Genomic DNA, 19,706 nt, shown 5'->3' on the forward strand with positions numbered 1-19,706 from the left:
GTGAGGGTAATTGATCTACATAAAAATTCCCTGTAATAAGCATACTATCATAGCGATCTATATTGTAATAAACAAATGATTGTGAAACTTAATTTATAAAATAACAAGATAACTACCTAAAAAAAGGGTATATCATCGCATTTATGCAAATATTATATAAGAAAATATTGCCATAAAGCAGTCCTGCTCATTAATGCTCATTGCCCACAATGGTTTGGTACAGATATTAAAGAGATTCCTATCACACTATAAATATAATAAAATCTCTGGCACTAGACAACTTTGTCTCAATATATATATTATATTCAATCATTTTTCACATTAATGTATGGAACACTGCTCATGAAAAGTCTTTTCCTACTGCACTAAGCAGCAGAAATCAGTCCACTTTCCAGTGCTAAAAATATATAAAATGGTTAAGAGTTAATGCCATTACATAAAGTTATGAATTCTAGCGCCCTCTACTGGTTTGTTTTTAAGGATAGAGGAGGGATGTCTAAGTCAAATGATTTAAAATAAAATATTTTCAACACTGATCCAACAGAAAAATAAAGACTCGAGGCAGGCTCAGGACAGAGAAGTATATTTTAGCTAAGTTTGAGTAACAATACAGCCTTCACATAAGGCTCAGAAGCATAGAGTATAATATGTATGCATAAATATGCATTCAAAACCACAAACCAAATAAATAAATAAATAAATACTTACAAATAAATAACAAGCATTTTGTGGAATATACAGTACATCAGTTGAAATGTTTTAGTATCGTCAAGAAGCAGTACCTTATGAAGTCATGGAACAGGGGAATGGATATTCTGTGTTCAACATGCCCACAGTTGTCCAGATGTTTTGGCACACGCTGCCCTGTCTTGATGGTTTCTGAGCTTTGTTTACTTTTTTTTTTTCTTGACCCATTTCCAGGACAGTGTTGCTGCTCTAAACAAACATAAAATGATAAAACAAGCCAGTATGCTCATAGAAGGTTCATAGAACCATTGGCTCAAATACACGGCTCAATGATTGGAGCAATTCACACAATGTTAAAATTATTCATAGACTTAATAATGGTTAAAAAAATAAATGAGCAACATCAAAATAAGTTGCCATGGACAAATGTGCTGCATGTCAATCACAAAGGAATGATTCCCCAGAAGATCACTTTTGTTTCCCTTCAAACTCTAGCATTTCAAGTCCCCAAACAAAGCTAAAAATACTCAAATCTCACGGATCCCTTTGTGAAATATTTCAGCCAATCAAATGGATGTTTCGAGATTTACATCAGCACAAAACTAAAAGAAAAAAAAACAACATGTAAATTCAGTTTTAAGTGACTGCTACTGTGAATCACTTCCTTGTATGCAAAAAAACACTGTGATACCAGTAAATGGAATTAAGTAATATCTACACTGAAACGAGAAGCACTGGCAAAACGTTTGGGGGAAGTCTGAGGACACTAAGCTGTAAAACTGTGAAATGTTTTGTTTTAATGCTGAAACATAATCGTTCAAACAGTGTCTGTAGAAACATCAGATGCAGAAATGAGACAAAACCTGAAAAAATGTGTGTGTGTGTGTGTGGGGGGGGAAGGACCATTGACCTAATACTGACATGGAAATAAGGACAATTTTACATCAGCTATGTACACCCGTCACATTTTTGTGCCCGAGGAAAACCTCTTTCTTCTCCTCTGAGGATAAAAATAAATAAAAATGTAAAGAAACCGCAAAGAATGAGGGGGAAACGGGATAAGGCAGCAGAATACAGTCTTACGAGATTATCTCCCTTCTAAAGATGAGTCAGTCTGCAGGTTGGTTACATTTTGTTAGAGTGACAGTGACTACATAGAGGATACAGATAATAAACACTAACAAGTCAAAATACTGCTTAGCCAGGATTTTTTTTCTTTTTTGAAGGTCTTCTTCATTACTAAACTGAATTAGGCCTTCCATCTACAGCAAATATACTAACATACAATATAATACATTCCTATTTTCCTGCTCTTCCCATACCGTGAGGCAGAGAGGACTGAATTTGATCTACATGAGGGAAATAGCCACCTATGCTTGCTATACATCCAGGCAAATTCCTCTCAGGTCAGTGCATGTTCCTGTCTGTCACAGTGCCTGATGACATCGTTAAATACCGAGTGTGCTAACACCCCTTTCGTTTCCTACAAACTGAGATGCTGAAGTACTTGAAGGCCAGCAACCAAATCACTCAGCTGTTGAGAGTTTGACTGCTGGCCACAACGACTTCAGCACTATTTGAGGCCATCGTGTGTAGCTTTCTTCAAATTGCTACTTGTTTCAAGTCTCACTTTTCCCTCAACTTTCTTTCCTTTACATACTCATTGGTACATTCGCCTTCCTTCCCTCCCCACCCTCCCCTCCACTCTTCTCAGTGAGTGGCCAGCTCAGGCTCTGTGGAGCGCGTGCTGTAGCCATTGGCAGGCTGGGGCAGTGCGCTGCCATCCGTCTGGCGCTCCTTTGGTGCGGCTGTGGGTGGGCGTGGTCTCTGAGAGCGGGAGGAGCCTGTAAATAGTCGAAGGGCGCCCCTGCAAATTAGGGAGAACCAGTAGAGCTGGGGGGCCATGAGCAGAGCAGCACCGAGGTTACAGTGCCACGGCACTGAGAAGGGAACCATGTGGAAGGGGATGGACGCGTACCTGGATATAAATAGAGGAGACATAAAAGATTGCAGGACTGTAAGCACATGTTCCCAGTCTTATTTCCATAATCCACAAGGTAGAGATCACGTGGCTGTGCAAGTTACTAACCCCAGCTCAGCGAGACAGCAGAACATGAGAAAACAGATGGAAAGAAAGACATACCTTCCATAGACGTAGTAGAGGTAAGGGAAGAGGAGGACTCGACAGATGAAAAAAGTGATCAGCATAAGAGCCCCATTCACTTTGTGCAGGAGAGTGTGTTGCTGTTTGTACTGAGAGCGGAAAAAAAAAAACAGAGGGAGAGGTCGAGAGAGAGGGAGAAAGAAAAGCAAGCAGTACAGTTTGGTAAAAGCTGACGAAGTTAATCTCATTTGCCATCGTTATATTGTTAATACCAACATTGTTATATCAGTTAATAGTATCTGCATGGGCTGAACAAGTGGCGATGGAGAGCACAGTATGCCATGCTGCTGGTTGGGCACAGGCTGATTTCTACAGGAGGCGGGAGGACAGCGTGTGTGTCAGTGAAGCAGTCCTTTACATTCTCATTTGTTTACAGCAGATGACTTAACATTTATCTTGAACAGTCAACCTGCTTCAGTGAGATAACACCGAGAACAAGCTCACATGCATTTCCCTAAAAAAGGTTTTCCTCTTGCCCATTCACTTGTCTCATATCCTAAAATTACATGGCATCGCATCAACAAATGCACTATTGTTTTTTTGTTATTCATTGTCTTGTTCTTCATTCTATAGGTACAAGAGGGCCACAGCTGTTGTTTATCAAACGACCACATGTGCTGTTGTCAGGGACGGGAGGGGCAGGGTGCTGAGTGATAGAGGATAGAAGGACAAGCTGATATTGTATCTACTGAATATCCAGCCTAAATACTAGGGGCTATATTCAGAGGCTAACAGCTGTAGAAGGCTCATGAGGGTCAAGCAGAAAGCAATGGAGGGACAACTTTCACCCAGACACTGAAACGTTGTACACACTCCTACACAAACCTAAAACAGACACAGGTGGATGCAGCTCCTACAATGTGCATTCACAAAAACCGTGTTACCGATTAATGACTGATGTTTCATGACACAGTCAACAGGAGCCGATGGGCATGAACAAGCTGCATGCTGGGAATGACCGGAAATATAATCTCCATTGAACGAAAAGGGAAGAAAGAAGTGGAGAGTGCAGAAGAACTTTAGTGTGACACATGCGCATGCAGAAACACCTATAACTTCTTGGAGTCTGAGCAAAGACACTTACCTGGATAAGGATTTTTCCTAAGCAGACAGATGGAGTGCTGAGCTCAGCCATGAACATTATACCCTGGAAATAATCTCCCTTTCCTTGCCGCCAAAACTAGGGAGAGATAAGGAAGTTGATCATTCGTCAGTTACAGCTTTGTTCCTTTGCTTTCTGCCAGATTTACAATAAATACACATCTGCTAATTTATACCTACCTGGGGCTAAAAAAAAAACATTATTACTTAATTCCCTCTTTTTTAGAGTCAGACAAACTTGTGGATGACATTATAATGCCTGTACACAGTCTGAATACACAGTGAACAACTCTGCAAAGCAGAGAGTGTTTCATAGATGTCTGGATTAAGTAGCAACTTCTCTCAAAAAGAGGGACATATACTGTAAAACCTTCGTTCATCATCAATCATTCTCGTTTTGTTGCTTTTTCCTTGGTTTAACAGTAAACTGCATATCTTTGAGTTTTCTCATGTTTTATAGAAACTAATTGAGAAATAACTGGCAGTAATTGGCAATTACAAAAATAATTGTTAGCTGCATCTCTAATACAATGATTCTGGAAAAAGTCAATCTGACTATATGTACTTTAAGCCTGTACTTACAAAATATCTACAGTGAACTGTAAACCATAGGTTATTATGTTGAAAGTGTTAAAAACTAAGGTCTTCAAGTTAATTTGCAAGCTTTTGAGGAGATGTTTTTGCATAAAGCTAACTGCACCTCTCAACATACCATCATACTGCATACCTGTATACTGTAAACTTTCCCCATAACTATATTGTACCTTTAGAAAAAAAGATGAAACTATCTAAAAGTGGGCAGTTGCATTTAAATAATACAGTGCAATATTTTCCCTTGCTTTGCTTCACTCTCAGAGCAACAGAAAGAGCAATATGTGACAGTTACCACAGAGACGGGGAAGCAGACGGTGACCATGACAACATGGTGCAGCACCATGAGGAACTCACGACGCAAGTAGCTGGTCAGTGCTGAGCTCATGTGCTGGGGTGCTGCCGAGGCCTCCTCATGCCCTTTGACCCGTAGCTTGTACCAGTAGCACATGAACATTGCGTAGATGTCATACACGAAGTAGGGAACAGCAAACATGATGTAAGTGCTAGTCAGCCAATGCCTGCGTGAGAGAAGAGGAGATGCTGGATTTCATAAACAGAAAGTGAAGAATAATCAGCGCAAGCTAGGAATTCACTCAAACAGATCTTTGTTATCAGTAAGAGCAAAATTTTCCTGATACCATGTTAGCCTGTTCAGTTGGTAAATAAAACTGTTTGACATATCCAGTCATAAGTAGAAAAAACTTCATGATTGCTGAACTAAAAACTGCTTACATACTCCATCATTTACTGCTCTCCGACAAGGCATCAACGTAAAGTACAGTTTTTGGTTTACATTTTAATTCATATAATATATATTTAATAATTTATATGATATATGAAATGAAGCCCACATCCCAAAGTGCCTTTGCATGGTAAAACATAAAACCTTGAACAACTTAACTTGTTATATACATGACAGGACAGGCTGGTTAAAAGTGATAGAATAATTTCTAATAAGCATTTCTGGACTTACTGGTCCTCGATGATGTCCTTGCAGGAAGAAGCAATGATGTAGCCAGCTGAAGAAGCCATGACTGCCTGAACTGATGACACCAACCTGGGAGATGAAAATGGCAAGGAAACAAATAATGCATTTCTCATTATCAAGTGTGGTGAAACGTTCTAGGCTGTCTGGGTAACACACAGAAAGAGAGTAGTGCCCGTCTGCTTTTATGCTGAAACAATGCAGCTGAAAGTACTTGGTAAAAATCCAGCCACAACAACCTGTCATAATCAGGAGTTATGCAAAGGACTACACGTCTACACAAGTCTCAACAATCCATAAGGTACTCACATTCAAGTACACATTAAACAAAAACCAAGTAAATGAAAGTGTCACCTGGCAGACACAATGACTGCATCTCCTTCGCTCCACCTCAGTGCTGGGATGGACTTCAGGCATTGTTTGGACAGCAGGAAAAGGCCTGGAAAGAACACAGACCCAGCAGCGAGGATGGTCAGCATGGTCCCTGGCGATCTGTCTGAGAGGCAAAAAGTTCAGCGGGCAATCTGGTCCTTGAGATCCGTCGATCTTTCCCCTCTCTGAAAAACACAAAATATCAGACAGTAGATAAACAGATCATATTGATCTTACTGGTGGCAACTCCCAGATGTATGCATTTACTGTGATAACAAACAAAGCACACTATCAAAGTCCAATGTATGTGGCAATATATTACTTATTACTAAGGGGTATCAAAGACAGTCCAGGCACGGTGTGGAAAACAGGTTTACATAGAAGGTGAAAGAGAACAGATCATGTGATAGAAAGCTGGGAGACTATATAATTGCTGAGTACAGAGGCAGTGGCAGAATATCAGATAGAAGGTCTTTTTGTGCGCCATACTGCCCTGACCATCTGATGACACTGTAAGCGCCATTCCCATTTATTGCAAGGACAACCATGTGGTATTTCCATGCGGTTCTCAGTTTGCTTACACTGGACTAGCTGACTCATTAAAAAGTTGAAGTCCATTAGCAAAATACGCATTGCGCTACTTTAAAGTCCTGAACGTCGAACATATCGACACAGGTATGAGCTGCTGGTGCCTATAGTTCCTGTTAACAACGTTAGCGAAAGGCACCTTTTCTGCAAAAAATAATGATAATAACATAATAATAATGGCCATACTTTGACAGGTAGCTCACAAAATGAGCAAAGTGAGACCGGCTTGAGGTTGACCTGTTACTAAACTATTCAGTTATTGGCGCCGATCTGTCAGACCGCTAATGTTAAGGTTAGCTTACACAACTTTGGCTACATTGTGCAGTTTTAACTCCAAGAGGACACTTGTCAAATCTATTTGGTACTGAACTACCGTTACCTTGTATATACTGTACGCTTTCCATCAAATAAACCAGCTAGTTCAGCTAACAATAACACCAGACAGCTACAGGTAACGAGCTTTGCCATTATGTTGTCAACTCATTGGCAAAAAACTGGGTCAGCCATCAAACAAATATGTGGCTTTAATAAAAAAGAGACAATATTGCTGACATTAGATGTGAGTCCTAACCCCTGGTAAGTGTGACCAACTGTCTGCGCTGCTGAATCAGTGCTAACAATGACGCTAGGACCGTTAGCTAACGTTAGCAGCTACCCGACACACAGTTGTGACAGTTAGTCACCGCTGCCTTGGTTAGCAACCATTTCACTTGGACCACATTGAAAAAACTGTAGTTAGCAAGATGATGACACCCACAAACGACAGCTAATACCCCAATGTGCCACTATCCACGTTTTGTCACTCCTTCACGAAAACGTTAGGTTGACGCTAAACAGTTTTGTTAGCTTGTTATTTGTTTGTAGCAGTTAGCAGTAGCAACTGAGCAAACCGATCCCCGTCCACGCCAACCATGGCTAACTGGCTAAACAGATTTGAAGTGTACACATGTTAAGAATAAATGCAAAATCTTAAACAGTATTTACGCAGAGACTCTGCGGAGTCCAGTCAGCGGCCAGTCGAAACTCGTGTCCTGCAGAAAGCGTTTAACGTTAGAGATGTCCCAGGGCTCTCCGCCTCGATGATCCGCATGTTTATGTGGCCACTTCAATGTCTGAAGGGTAGCAGCAGCGAGCTAACGCTAGCTTGCAGCAACTTAGATCGAAATCTATGCGAGGGCAGCTCACTGAGAGCATTGGTGGCTAGCTTGTGATCTGGACAGCTTAAGCAAACAGCTACTTTAAAAACGCGACAAACCGACGAAAAAACGCGAAGGACACAGTCCGATCCAGATGTGAAGGTAACGTTAGCCGCTCCAGCCGCTATGTCATCGCATCTGCCTCAGCCTCACAGATGCAACGTTGACTCAACACTGTGGACTGCTGCGCCAGCTAGTTCCTACAGGTCCAGGCGGCGGCGGAGTGTCATGACGAGAAATTTGCACCACTCACTGCACTGCATTTTGTAAATTGGGTTTTGCCGTTTTCCGTGCAGGAAAAATGCTGAATGGATTCACTATAAGGAGACCGTCTGTTCCAGCTGCATGCATGGTTAACAACAAACAAGACAAAAAAAAGTAATTTAGACGCAAACAAAAGCATCCAGTAGGCCTATTTATGCGTTTCATTCAGAAAATCGCTGTAATTCTGTAAAATCAATTAAAGACTTACATATAGTTGCCTAGTCATGTCATTTGTGTGTAAGGACTTTGAGAAGTGTTTATCTTTGACAGTCATTTGGCCTTTGGATTGAACAGCATTTGCAAATAAACTGATCAGATATCAGTGCTTAGCTGCACATTGACAGAGATGTATGTAATGTTTGTAGGTTCTTAGTATTTTGCAGCCTTGCAAACCTTGACATGTTTGGATGCTTGGAGATTGCATGGCAATCAATGCAGCTTTGTTCAGGCTTTGCAGTGATAACCCAGCTCTGTCCTTACGGTTAAATGGGCATGGTAAAACGGTAACACTGGCTTGGACTGGTTTGTCCAACTGGGAAGAACTGTAAAAGAGAACAAGAAGTAGTTTAGTAGGAAAAGATTTTTGTGATCATTGATTTAGAACTTAAAATAAAACCCAACATTGGTCTGTAGAAAATCTCCATACCATGCATGTAACATAAATATACACAGCATGTCAATTGTGCATGAAAGAAATACAAAGAAATACATACAAGTAATTTTCCTTTACTTTTATAAGCTTAAATGAGTGAGCGATCTATATAATGGGAGATATAATCTTCTAAGTAAATAATATGATATGAACTTGAAAAGAGAGGTAGCATAAGTGGTACTTTGTGATCATAATTTTAAATATACACGTCACTAAAATGCCAAGAAGCAGAGTATAACAATTTGTTATCATTAAGTGCATTTCTGGAGTTATTTTGTTTTGTGTTTGAATGAGGTTTTTGGGTGTATTTACTTCTACTTCAAATTGTCTCATGAACTTAAGTTAGTGTTTTAATATATTTCCCAGGATTACTTTCAAGTATCTGTAGAGTCTGAACCTCTTGTTTTCAGCTGTACAGTGATGCTGACAGTGATAACATAATGTAGTAAGAGCAAGATATCAAGTTTGTCAAGTCAAGAAACACTGAGAGAGATGTGCCCTTGGCTAAACACATACTACGGCTTTCTGCTGCATTCCTTTGCAGTCTACTAAAGTGGGTGTATGGGGGTTTCTTTGTATGATTTTTAAACAATGGAGCAAAAAAATAAGTTGCACGGGGAAGGTGATTTTCGCACACTTGTGCACACATTTGCACAAAGTAATTTATTGTAAATGCACTGAATTACTAGGTTTCAGTCAAGCTACAAAGCCTTTATCAGACCTTTCTTAACCAAAACACGGTTATATATAAATATATAATATTAAGGTGGATAATAAAACCTTATGGTTACCATTGATTGTTGGGAAACCTTCTAGTAACTGGTGCTGCAGCTGTGCTACATTTATCACTGTTAATGTGTGTACAGATAGATTACGTGGGAGCAGAGCACACTGAAGAGAATTATGCACTTAAACTAAAAGAGTCTTGCAGGTGGTAGAATGGACAGAAATGTCTGAGCGGACGTTAACAGGGTGATGAAGTGAAAGAGAAAAAGTGGATATTAATGTCGTGTCAGGATTCTGACTGCAACTTGTCACTACGACTGTTCTGTGTTAAGTAAAAGCAGCTTCATATTTCTATGAGAATCAGGATTGTTCTGCTCTCAGAGACAAGCGAAATTCTCTTTTCTATCTAACTGGACTCCAGCTACTTTGGTGGCATATGAATTAATGAACCAAGTAACTTTGAGTTAACGCTCATAAATGAATAACCTATTTTTAAGTAATCACATAAACTCGTAATGACGTGGTGAGCATTAGGAATTCATGATACATCCTGCTTGAAATCATTATGTGTTATGCATTAGTTATGCTTTACTTACGCAGGTGTGTTATCAGTGACGGTTAACCAGACAAAAATGGAAGAGTCGCAACACGCAGGTCAAACATCTGGCTGGACAACACCAAATCCAGAATGAACGACTGTCTGTGAATCATGCCAGAAAGCAGCTGTGGTGTAGAAGTGATTATCTAGGTGAAAAGACCAGTACACAGAACAATGCCTGTTTACCCCTTTTTACTTTAAATTGTCCAAATTACAAAATAATAACATGATCTCTACTTCATCTACAAAATAACATAATATTTATGACTGTAGTAAGCATCATTGATTTTTTTTTTTTTTTTTGCTCTAACAACCTTTTAGACATGCATACTGTTGAGAAATATAAAAATATAAATATAAATACATCCCATTAATATTCTTAATGAATCCATGACTAAGATTTGAAATATTTCATCATAAAAGAATTAAAATGCAGTTGAGTACGATAAGGCATTAAGATGTATCACAAGAGCTGTACAGAATCCTAGAGTAGAGGTATTATTTTTTTTTTTTTACTTAGTGTAATGGAGAAAACCTAAAATTAACTGTTTAATCAATCACTACTTTTCTCAACAGGAAGAACACATTTCCAAAGAAAGAAAAGAAAAGGGAGAAAGAAAGAAACAACTCTACAAATTTCAAGGTAACATATTAACACAAAACTGAAAAAGCACTCCAGTACAAAACCAGGATTTGTTTTACAGCATACCAAGTGGTGTTGTCAAACTGCCATTGTATGTCTACCTTGACTGACTTTGACTTTATAAGCCCTTTCTTGACACCACACATCACTCACAATATAACTCAAACCAACCAAATGGACAGGTGACCATTCTTCACATGATTAATGTGGAACGGTAATGACTTGCGTTCAGAACATTATGTGCTATACAGAGAGTTAAACGACTAAATCTAATGCATAAGTGTCACTCATTGGACTGGTACATAGAGAAAACAAAGGACTATGGCAATGACCGTTACAATCAAATGAATGGCCGACGATGTTAAAATTTTCGGAATAAAATCAACACTTTTATAAATATCATTGTTTACAGCCAAACTAACTTAGTGGAACTGCTATAAGTTTCTTTTGTTATGACAGCTCCCTAACAATAAGCGTGACTGAGCTAGCTTGTTTTCATGCAAAAGGTAGTTCTCAGGTGCAAGAATCGCCATGTCAGAAGCTGAAGTGTTGTTGATTAGCAGTTATGTTTTTTGTTTGTATTTGTTTTTGTTTTTTTTTTTTTAATGGCCAGACCCAGAGAGGAAGACTCAGAGCAAGAAAATCCAAGAAATCTCAAACCCATTTTGATCCTCGCTGAATCAAACAATAACAATTTAAGGTGCTTGACACTCCTGAACACAACTCTATTCTTACCTTTGTACTTTTAGGAAACAAATGAACGAGTACATCCCACAATACAGTTACACACTGACCACAACATGTATGGTCTTCAGTCCTGATCTAGCCCTCTAGAAACGTAATAAACTAGCGTTACCGCTTCAAATCAAATGTTGATTTTAGTTTTGTAGACAAACACGCTAGCATGCTAGAGGAACCCTGACTTACACACACACCCAAACACACGACTTCCCTTCTAATGTGTTTCTTCGTTATGTTTTCCTAGAGCTACTCTCGCCGTACTACTTCTTTTTAACGCAAGCCATTTGGATTCTCAGTAAGTGAGCTGCAAAATGGAGGTAAGATCAGAGCTGGTGTGAGATATACAGTACTTGGTGCACTTGCAGAGAGCAGCCAATGCCAGGGTTGAGGGGAGGGGAGAGAAAGGGGAGAGGGAGAGAGAGATAGAGATAGAGATAGAGAGATAGAGAGAGAGAGAGAGAGAGAGAGGGCAGAGAGGGGAGAGTAATACAGTAGATGCTCACAATACCACAGTTTCATTAGAGTCTTAAATGCACGAGAGCATTCAGGTATATTTGGACGACACATCCACGTTTGTCGTTAGTGTCAGTGAACCTGCTGCAGCCACACAGGTCCCTCTTTCCATGACTCCGTTGCTCTATTAATACAGCTCTTCCTTTTTCTCCTTTTCTCCGATGCTCCAGCTCTGCAGCTCTGAGGTGAAACTGCCCTTGAGCGCTGACTGGTGTTAATCTCCCCCACCCTTAATCCTAACCTTACCTATAAGTGGGGACGTGACAAAACTGAAACCGGATCAGCATCTACGAGTAACTTCAACCTTCTCTAACCTTGCCCTCTGTTAAGGGACTGAGGTCGTTATTGCTGCGCTCACTATTGCTAACTGTGGGGCTGTGGTGCTGCAATGCTAGAGCAGTCTGTGACGAGCAGGTCCACCACCGTGTTACCAGTGACATACACAGTGGGCGCTGTCACCATGTTGCTAAGGGAGACGGAGCTGCTGGCAGCTACATTAGAGGTGACGGGGCTCGGGGCACCCTGGTTGTTGCTATGGGTGCCCATGTGCCCCTGGAGTTGGGTGGGTGTCTTGCAGTGGACGCCACACAAGTGGCAGACGAGTACGCCACCAGAGGCTGTGCCGCCAAAGCCCCCTGGACTGTCCTTCCACTCCTGGCCATGGTGCTTCTGGGCATGGACACGAAGGTACGTCAGCGTGGTGAAGCCTGATGGAGGAGAGGAGAGTTATTTCAGATAGAGGTATAGATGTTACAGCAGAAGTTCACTCAGCACTAGCATGGAATCATGTGTGCCAGCACTGCCTTCTTTTTTTTTTTTTTTTTTTTAACCATTATTACATTTTTAGAGGTCAAGGCAGACACGGGAGGAGAAGGGAAACGAGGGAGAGAGAGATGCAACAAGGGTTCCCAGTCGGACTGGAACTGGGAACCCTGTGGTTCACGGTCAGCGCCTTCACCACAAACCATTTGCTTTCTTTCGATATATACTTAATTTATATACACTTACTGTCAACAAGTGCACAAAAGCATCTGTACTTACTGCGGTTACAGAGATGGCAGGCGTGGTGCTGCGACTGGTTGTGCACCCTCATGTGATCTGTGATGTAAGCAGCAGACAGGAGCTTCCCACAGATGTGGCAGGGCACCTTCTCCTCATGGCGGATCATATGCGCACGCAAACGATCCTTGGTGGCAAAGCTGGACTCACAGGTCTGAAAGAAGGAAGCAGCAACTGATGAGCCACGACAGAGAAATACATAAAAAAAAAAGTCTGAGAAGCTCAGAAATGCGTGCAGAAAAAAAAGCATTTCCAATAATCATGTGTTAGATCGTTAAAATTTTGGTTAACGTCTTGTCACCTTTAAAAAAATGACGACAATTGTCACATTTGCGATGCCTGTATGAGTCAGGTGAAGACACCAATAGAAGTGTTGTAACGAGTAACCTTGACTTCACTGTTGTAATGCTGTGTGCAGCTGCTAAGTGAGGATATCTCACAGGGTAAACGTGACCTACCGGACATTTGAAGGGTCTCTCCGAGGAGTGCACCTGTCTGACGTGACTGTTCAGGTGGTCAGGCCTTGGGAGAGAAAGAGAGGGAACCATGTGAAGAATGCAGCACATATTTAACCCCTTCCCCGTTTGTGATAAGTTAACCCGTTCCGCGGTATCACCTGGAGAAAGCCTTGCCACAGTGGGGGCAGACGTAGGGTTTTTCCACGCCTCCCTGGTGGGAGCGCACATGGTGGCTCATGCGGTCCTTCCTCTTGAAGCGCTGCTGGCAGATGGGACAGGAGAACGGCTTCTCGTCTGAATGGGACAGGCGGTGGCGGTTGAGATGGTAGACGTCGCGGAAGGCCTTCCCGCACGTCTCGCAGGCGTGGTTCTTCCTCACCGGGTTCGGGTTGGGATTTGTGGGCCGCTGAGGCAAAACAGACAAGCAGATAAACACACTCCAGAGTTTAGACAGGAAGCAGTTGCGGCACAGAGCATTCACTCGCAATACTTCAGCGTTTTTATATCTTCTGTTGAAACCATGCAAACGCACACAGATTTTTTTTTTTTTTTTTTTGCTTGATTTGCACCAAAGTTGCGCGTCATCCCTTGTGCAAAACATTTCTGACAGTTGACTGACTACTTCCTGCTGGCATAAAGTCTTGATCTGCTTTTACACTGTTTGTGTTACAGAGAACATGCAGGGGAGCGTGGGGGGCTTCTAGCACAGTGTTTCTCAAACTGGGGACCAGTGCCAAATACTGTGATGGAATTCACTGGTCCCTGATTCCATTACTTTACATTGATATTGAGTCAAATTTAACACACAGGAGGATTTCATGAAGAATAGCAGGTGACATTCGGTCCCAAACAGTAAAAGAAGACGGCGGAACCGTCCTCATCTGGCCAAGCAGCTTAAGAAACAACATGCTTGAAGGTTTGGGGTTGTCGACAGCCATCTCCACAAGGCCCTGACCCACCTGTACTGTCGCCCCTGTGGCCATGACGACAGCAGCAGGAGGCGGAGCATGGGGGTTAACACTAGCCATTACGTTTGGCATGGCAACCCCTTCACCATCCTGACTACCCAGGGGAGGCTGGTGTGCACCCACCAGCACGCCGGGAGGGGCGAGAGGGGGAGGCGCGGAGAGGTGTAGCAGGGAGAGGGGAACAGTGGGCCTCTCCGCCCTCCCTCCGGCCCCCACCGCCATCGCCGACGGGGCCGCCACCGCCACCGCCACCTGGCCGGCTGCTCCCTCCTTTGCCCCCTCCGCCTGCTCTCTGGCCCTGTCCTTCATGCGTACCCCAGTGTGGACCGACTGGTGCCGCCGCAGGTTGTAGTTGTTCTTGAACTGCTTGTTGCAGATGGCACAGATGTGGGGCACGCGAGCCGGCCGAGACACTGGCTTCACTGGACCAGAGGGAGGCGGGAGACAAGACAGAAAGAAAGACAGATGATTTAGTATTTCCAAAGAAGTCATTTTATAATAACAACAATTCCAATGAAAAAGAAACTATAATATGACTCGATTACGAAATGAGGTCTACAGGAGAAATGGCTGATATTATATTGTTGTATTAGTAACTAGGCAAGTGAGATTTTGTGGAGTAATTTGTAGGTGAAAGCAAAACGTATCCTTAATGCTAAAATTAAAAGCTGATCAATAAAGAAGTAATAAATGTTATTTATCAGGCAGAAATGTCAAACATTCAGCTTCTCAACAACTCTTCTGTCACTGTGAACTCTGAATATCTTTTAGACAAAAGCAGCTATTTGACAATCTGTTGGGCTCTGGACCTTGAGCTCAATTTAAAGACTACGCAACCGACTGATTAGAGAAACTGAGATGTAGAAAAGCAGGGAAGTTAAGATATTTTTTGTCTTTAGCGGTGAAATTAATAGAAGATTACATGGGACTATTAAAATATTTCATGTTACATTTCTTGCTTCCTTATTCAGGTTTAATTTTTTCCACCTATATTGAACAAATAAATGTGGAGAGACATTGCGATGCTGTTGAACGTGTCATGTGCTGGTTGACTGCTTATCTACGACATCCTGAATGTTGAAGTTTGGAGTCTGAATTGAAAAAATCCAATTTGAGCGAGTCGACTTTTTGACTTTTACTTGAAGTTTCAGATCCAGATGGATCGTGTAGAACTTAAGCAGTTTGCTTGTAGTTTTTTGAAAACTGGGCGCTCGAACATGACTTGAATTCAAACCACAAACTTTTCGAAGCGTTGCGTTGTGATTACATTTCACATTTTGCTATTCAGACACTTGTAAGATTCACATCTCTTATGGCCGTCGCCTCTACGCGTCCTGTCTTTCCACCTGTCTTCTCTGGGCTTTGATCGCCTGACCGACTTTAATACAGCCACTGGATCATCCAAATCAGATTTCCCTGATGTTTTCCACAGGTGCAGAGTGCAGTGCAGTGTCCCTCACCAGGCAGGGGTTCCTCATTGAGAGCAGCAGTGTCCACAGTTGAAGGAGGCTGTGCTATGTGCTCTGTGGGTGGGGTTTGGGGAGAACTCGTATGCACTGGCATGAGCTCTGATTGGAGGCTCCCCTCCACTTGGTTTTGGGTGGGAGTATTCTGGAGAAGCAAGTAGAAGGCCATCACCAAAAGTAAACACAAGTCACAGCATTATCTTGAGGTGCTACGTTGTCATACAAGATGTGAGGAGCGCAGGACACTCACTGAGTGGCCTGTGTGAGAAAAGGCGCGCTGTAAAATGAGAAGCAAACAAAAACAACAACAAAAAAAAAACAAAACAAGGGCCGGTAATGCCTGCTCAACAAGCCTACCTGGAAGAGGAAATTGCTCCAAGCAGCATCCATTTTGCGCCACAGCGATGGAGATTATAAAGTCAGCTCCTGATTGAGATCGAGGACAGCCGCCTTTGCATGGTGTTGCTCGGCCCACCCCCGACGGCCGAGGCGCAGACAGCCGCCCGTCCCGCGGCAGAAACCACGGGCTCCTGGGTTCTCTCGAAAAACGTGAATAAAGCCGCCTGCGAAAATCTGCTTTTCTCATTGAGGTAGCCTAATGCTGTCAATTAAAATGCACGCAGCTGTTGACTAACGCAGGCTTCCGTACACAGGCAGGAGTGGAGCAGGCCAGGTCCAATAATGGCCTGCTTTTCCCTTTGACTTTGGTTCCTAACTTTAATTCATTAAAACACTATTCTCACTACAACGCAACACCACACAACAAAACTGCTTTCAAAAACCCACCAGGAAAAAAAAAAAAAAAAAAAAAAAATTATATACAAAAAAATCGCATCTTACAGTATTACACTTTAGCAATAAACGTGAACAGTTCTACGGGAAATAAATGCATTTGTACGCAAGAGAACAGATATGGGTTATAACACACGCATCTGGTAGCACAGCAGGTCATGCTTTGTTTTTAATTTGTGAATCTATTTTTCCGATTTCCCCCAATAGGCCAATCGGGTGTTTGTCGAAGCCTCGCTGCTGGATTCAAGCCCTGACCCCGGCGAGCGGCGCTCTCGCCGGGCCGCAGCCTATCGCTCCACCTCGGCCGTTCAGCTGCGAGGATGTCATCTTTCTTTTTTTATCGCCCGCTCTCCCTCCTCCCTCCCTGTCTCTTTCTTCCTTTTCTTTTTTAATTCCTCTTTCTTCTCCCCCTCCTCTCCTTTCCTCGCACCGCTATGTCCCACTTGCTCTTAAAGGGATAGGGTTTCCTCTTTGGACACCCCCTCTCATTTCCGTCTCCCTCGGCGGAGCCTGTCCTCTCCCCTTCCTTCCTGGGGTTTTTCGGCCGACACAAAATGCACTACAGTATGTTGTTTTTTTGTTTTTTTTCTGTCCTCCTCAGGCCAGCTGGAACAGATCTCCTGCACCGCAGAAAACAGCCGGGACGGCTTTCCATTAACGGAGAGATGACAGACGCATCTTAAAGGGCAGTGCGCACAGATCCTCCCAGTCAGCCCATAATAATGATGTCAGAGTCAGATATAGTACACAGGACGAATAGCAGCTCAGGATACACACACAATAGATGAGAAATAGATCTGAATAATTGTCTGCATTGTATAAATAGAGATAAGAAAATAACATATAAATAAATACACTCAATAACACTGCTCTTGGCATATATATATACATCCAAGCAGTGAGGATCTATAATAAACAATAAACTAAACCTGAAAGATTACTGGATTAATGGATTAGAGGACAAACCAAAATTTACTGGCAGCTATTGTGATAGTTGAACAATCATTTGAGCCAATTCTCAATTAAATAAATAAAATAATAAAACTATACTGGTTCCAGCTTCTCAAATGTGAATGTTTGATTGTAAACTGAATATCTGACAAATTAATATATTTTAATATATTATGTAAAATTGCAATTAGCATTTTTTTCTTCTTACTATTTTCTGACATGTTATGGACCAAATAATTCATTGAGAAATTGAGAGAATGTTTTGCTGTTTGATCGATAATGGAAATAATAACTAACTGTAAACCTACACAATGATTAATGATCATAATCTTTGAATAACATATTGACAATATTCTCCTACTAGATGTCTTATTACTAATAACACTAATAAACTAATAAAAATGCAGACTGAGTGATAATTAAAATACTTGAATTTTGTAACTACTGATTATTTTCATTATTGATTAATCTGATGATTATTTTCTGGATGTATTGTTTGGTAAAAATTAAGATACTGAAAAAAACAAAAAACAAAAAATTCTTGACAGTTTTCCAAAGCTTAAATTGACATATTCAGATCAAACAGCCAGCAGTCCAACACCAAAGATATTCAGTGTCATATCATAGAAGACAAAAAAAAAAAAAACAGCAAATGTTCACATTTAAGAAACTGGGAGATTTTTTTTTCAAGTTTTCAAAATATGGCTTAAATGATGAATTAACTTTTGTCGACCGACTAATCCTGTTTCAGATGTAAAATAATAGTTGCAGCCCTGTAGTAAACATCCAAATAAAACTGTCATCAGAGCAAAGTACATCAAATCCAGACAAATTAATGTGTTAATATCAATTTATTATCTTTTTTTAAATTACTTTTTAAAGCACCCCATTTCTTTTCCAATACATGTGTCAAGACCCTTCTTCCTTCTCCTCAAGCTTGGATTTGCTTGAATTGAATATTTAATAAGGATTTCAACCCTCGCCCCAACCCCCCAGCCCCTCCACAAAAACAAAAACAAAAACAAAAAAACTCTGCAAGACACAGATGAGCCTGTGTTGCTTCCTGTGTTGCTTCTTCTTCCTCTTCATCCCTCATCCCGGCGTGACGCAGGAGCTGAGACTCCCTGCTCTTGCCACAGCCTCCGACACTGACAACAACCTGTCTACAAACACTACCACACTGATTTCCCCAACACGAAGGCCGTCCCCGAACCCGCCAGTCTTAGTTTATATACGGAGTTTATGCATGCACTGAGATTCCAACCAAGCATAAAGTAGTAGGTTATACAGGGAAATTGTCTTGAGCTGGTGTTTCTGAGTCATACAAACAGCAGGGTGATTATCTTTTTTCTCATTTTTTTTTCTCAATTAAAATAATTTAAAAAAACAAAACAAAGAAACACAAAAAAAAAAAAAAAAAAAAAAAAAAAGTCCAGTTATTGGTGAGCTCCTTCAAGTAAACGACAGCCCACAATAACAGAGAGCAAACCTTTTTGGCCTCAGAAGCATCACGTGCCTCCTGCTCATGAAACACTGATTGGTGTGTGTCTTTATCTGTGAGGACGGGCCGCTCCGGTCACTGCTGCTGCACCGGCACAAGAGGGTGCACGTTCACAGCAGCTCAGTTGATGCCCGTCCTCCCTCCCTCCCCTCCCCTCCCCTCCCCTCCCCTCCCCTCCCCTCCCCTCACTCACTCACTTCTTCTCCCTCTTCTTCACACACTTCCAGCTCGTTGCACTGGCTGCATGCTGCACCCTCCAGCAGTCAGATTATCAACACAGACTTTACACACTCTCATCTGCCCCCACCCCCACCCACCCCCATGCTTCCTTTCAGAGCATCTGAGTGGAAACTTATTCCTGAACTGAAAACAAATAAATACAAGGAAAACCAGCATTTACATTCCAGTGGCCAATTGTAAAATCTTTTTCTTTTTTTTTTTCTTTTTTTTCTATAAGAGTCCAGAGGAGGAGGTCAGAGTTCACGTGAATAGTGGGGTGTCGCTGTTGTAGGAGTGTCTTTTAAAATTCAATTGTTTTGTTGTCTAAAAAAAGTGGCAATATAACTAGACTTTACCGCTCGACACACATACATAAATCATTAACAATTATTAATAATCCCTCATTAATAATCATTAATACTTTGAACACACACCATACCTGACAATGCAACAGTTTTTTTTATCATC

The 19,706-nt window shown here is 41.6% G+C and overlaps 2 protein-coding genes across 3 annotated transcripts; both read right to left on the minus strand.

Moving 5' to 3' along the window:
• Window positions 1–567: 567 nt before the first annotated feature.
• tlcd3bb (TLC domain containing 3Bb) lies at window positions 568–8,052 on the minus strand. The gene is made up of 7 exons (XM_071462027.1): window positions 7,476–8,052; window positions 5,886–6,088; window positions 5,520–5,603; window positions 4,839–5,064; window positions 3,936–4,031; window positions 2,831–2,940; window positions 568–2,665 (listed from the first exon to the last, which is right to left on the minus strand). The coding sequence occupies exons 2-7, from the start codon at window positions 6,008–6,010 to the stop codon at window positions 2,398–2,400; spliced, it is 909 nt and encodes a 302-aa protein (XP_071318128.1). The 5' UTR covers window positions 6,011–6,088; window positions 7,476–8,052; the 3' UTR covers window positions 568–2,397.
• Window positions 8,053–10,102: 2,050 nt separating this feature from the next.
• mazb (MYC-associated zinc finger protein b (purine-binding transcription factor)) lies at window positions 10,103–17,905 on the minus strand. Of its 2 annotated transcripts, none has more exons than XM_071462008.1 (7): window positions 16,133–17,905; window positions 15,770–15,920; window positions 14,433–14,731; window positions 13,500–13,747; window positions 13,342–13,405; window positions 12,866–13,037; window positions 10,103–12,531 (listed from the first exon to the last, which is right to left on the minus strand). In XM_071462008.1, the coding sequence occupies exons 1-7, from the start codon at window positions 16,163–16,165 to the stop codon at window positions 12,188–12,190; spliced, it is 1,311 nt and encodes a 436-aa protein (XP_071318109.1). In that variant the 5' UTR covers window positions 16,166–17,905; the 3' UTR covers window positions 10,103–12,187. The 2 variants fall into 2 exon arrangements, with proteins under 2 accessions (XP_071318109.1, XP_071318108.1); XM_071462007.1 differs by having other exon boundaries at window positions 14,301–14,731.
• Window positions 17,906–19,706: the final 1,801 nt, after the last annotated feature.

This window comes from Trachinotus anak, unplaced genomic scaffold, assembly GCF_046630095.1.
Source record: "Trachinotus anak isolate AG129_WGS33_773 ecotype Australia unplaced genomic scaffold, CSIRO_AGI_Tana_v1 ptg000025l, whole genome shotgun sequence".
Lineage (NCBI taxonomy): Eukaryota > Metazoa > Chordata > Actinopteri > Carangiformes > Carangidae > Trachinotus > Trachinotus anak.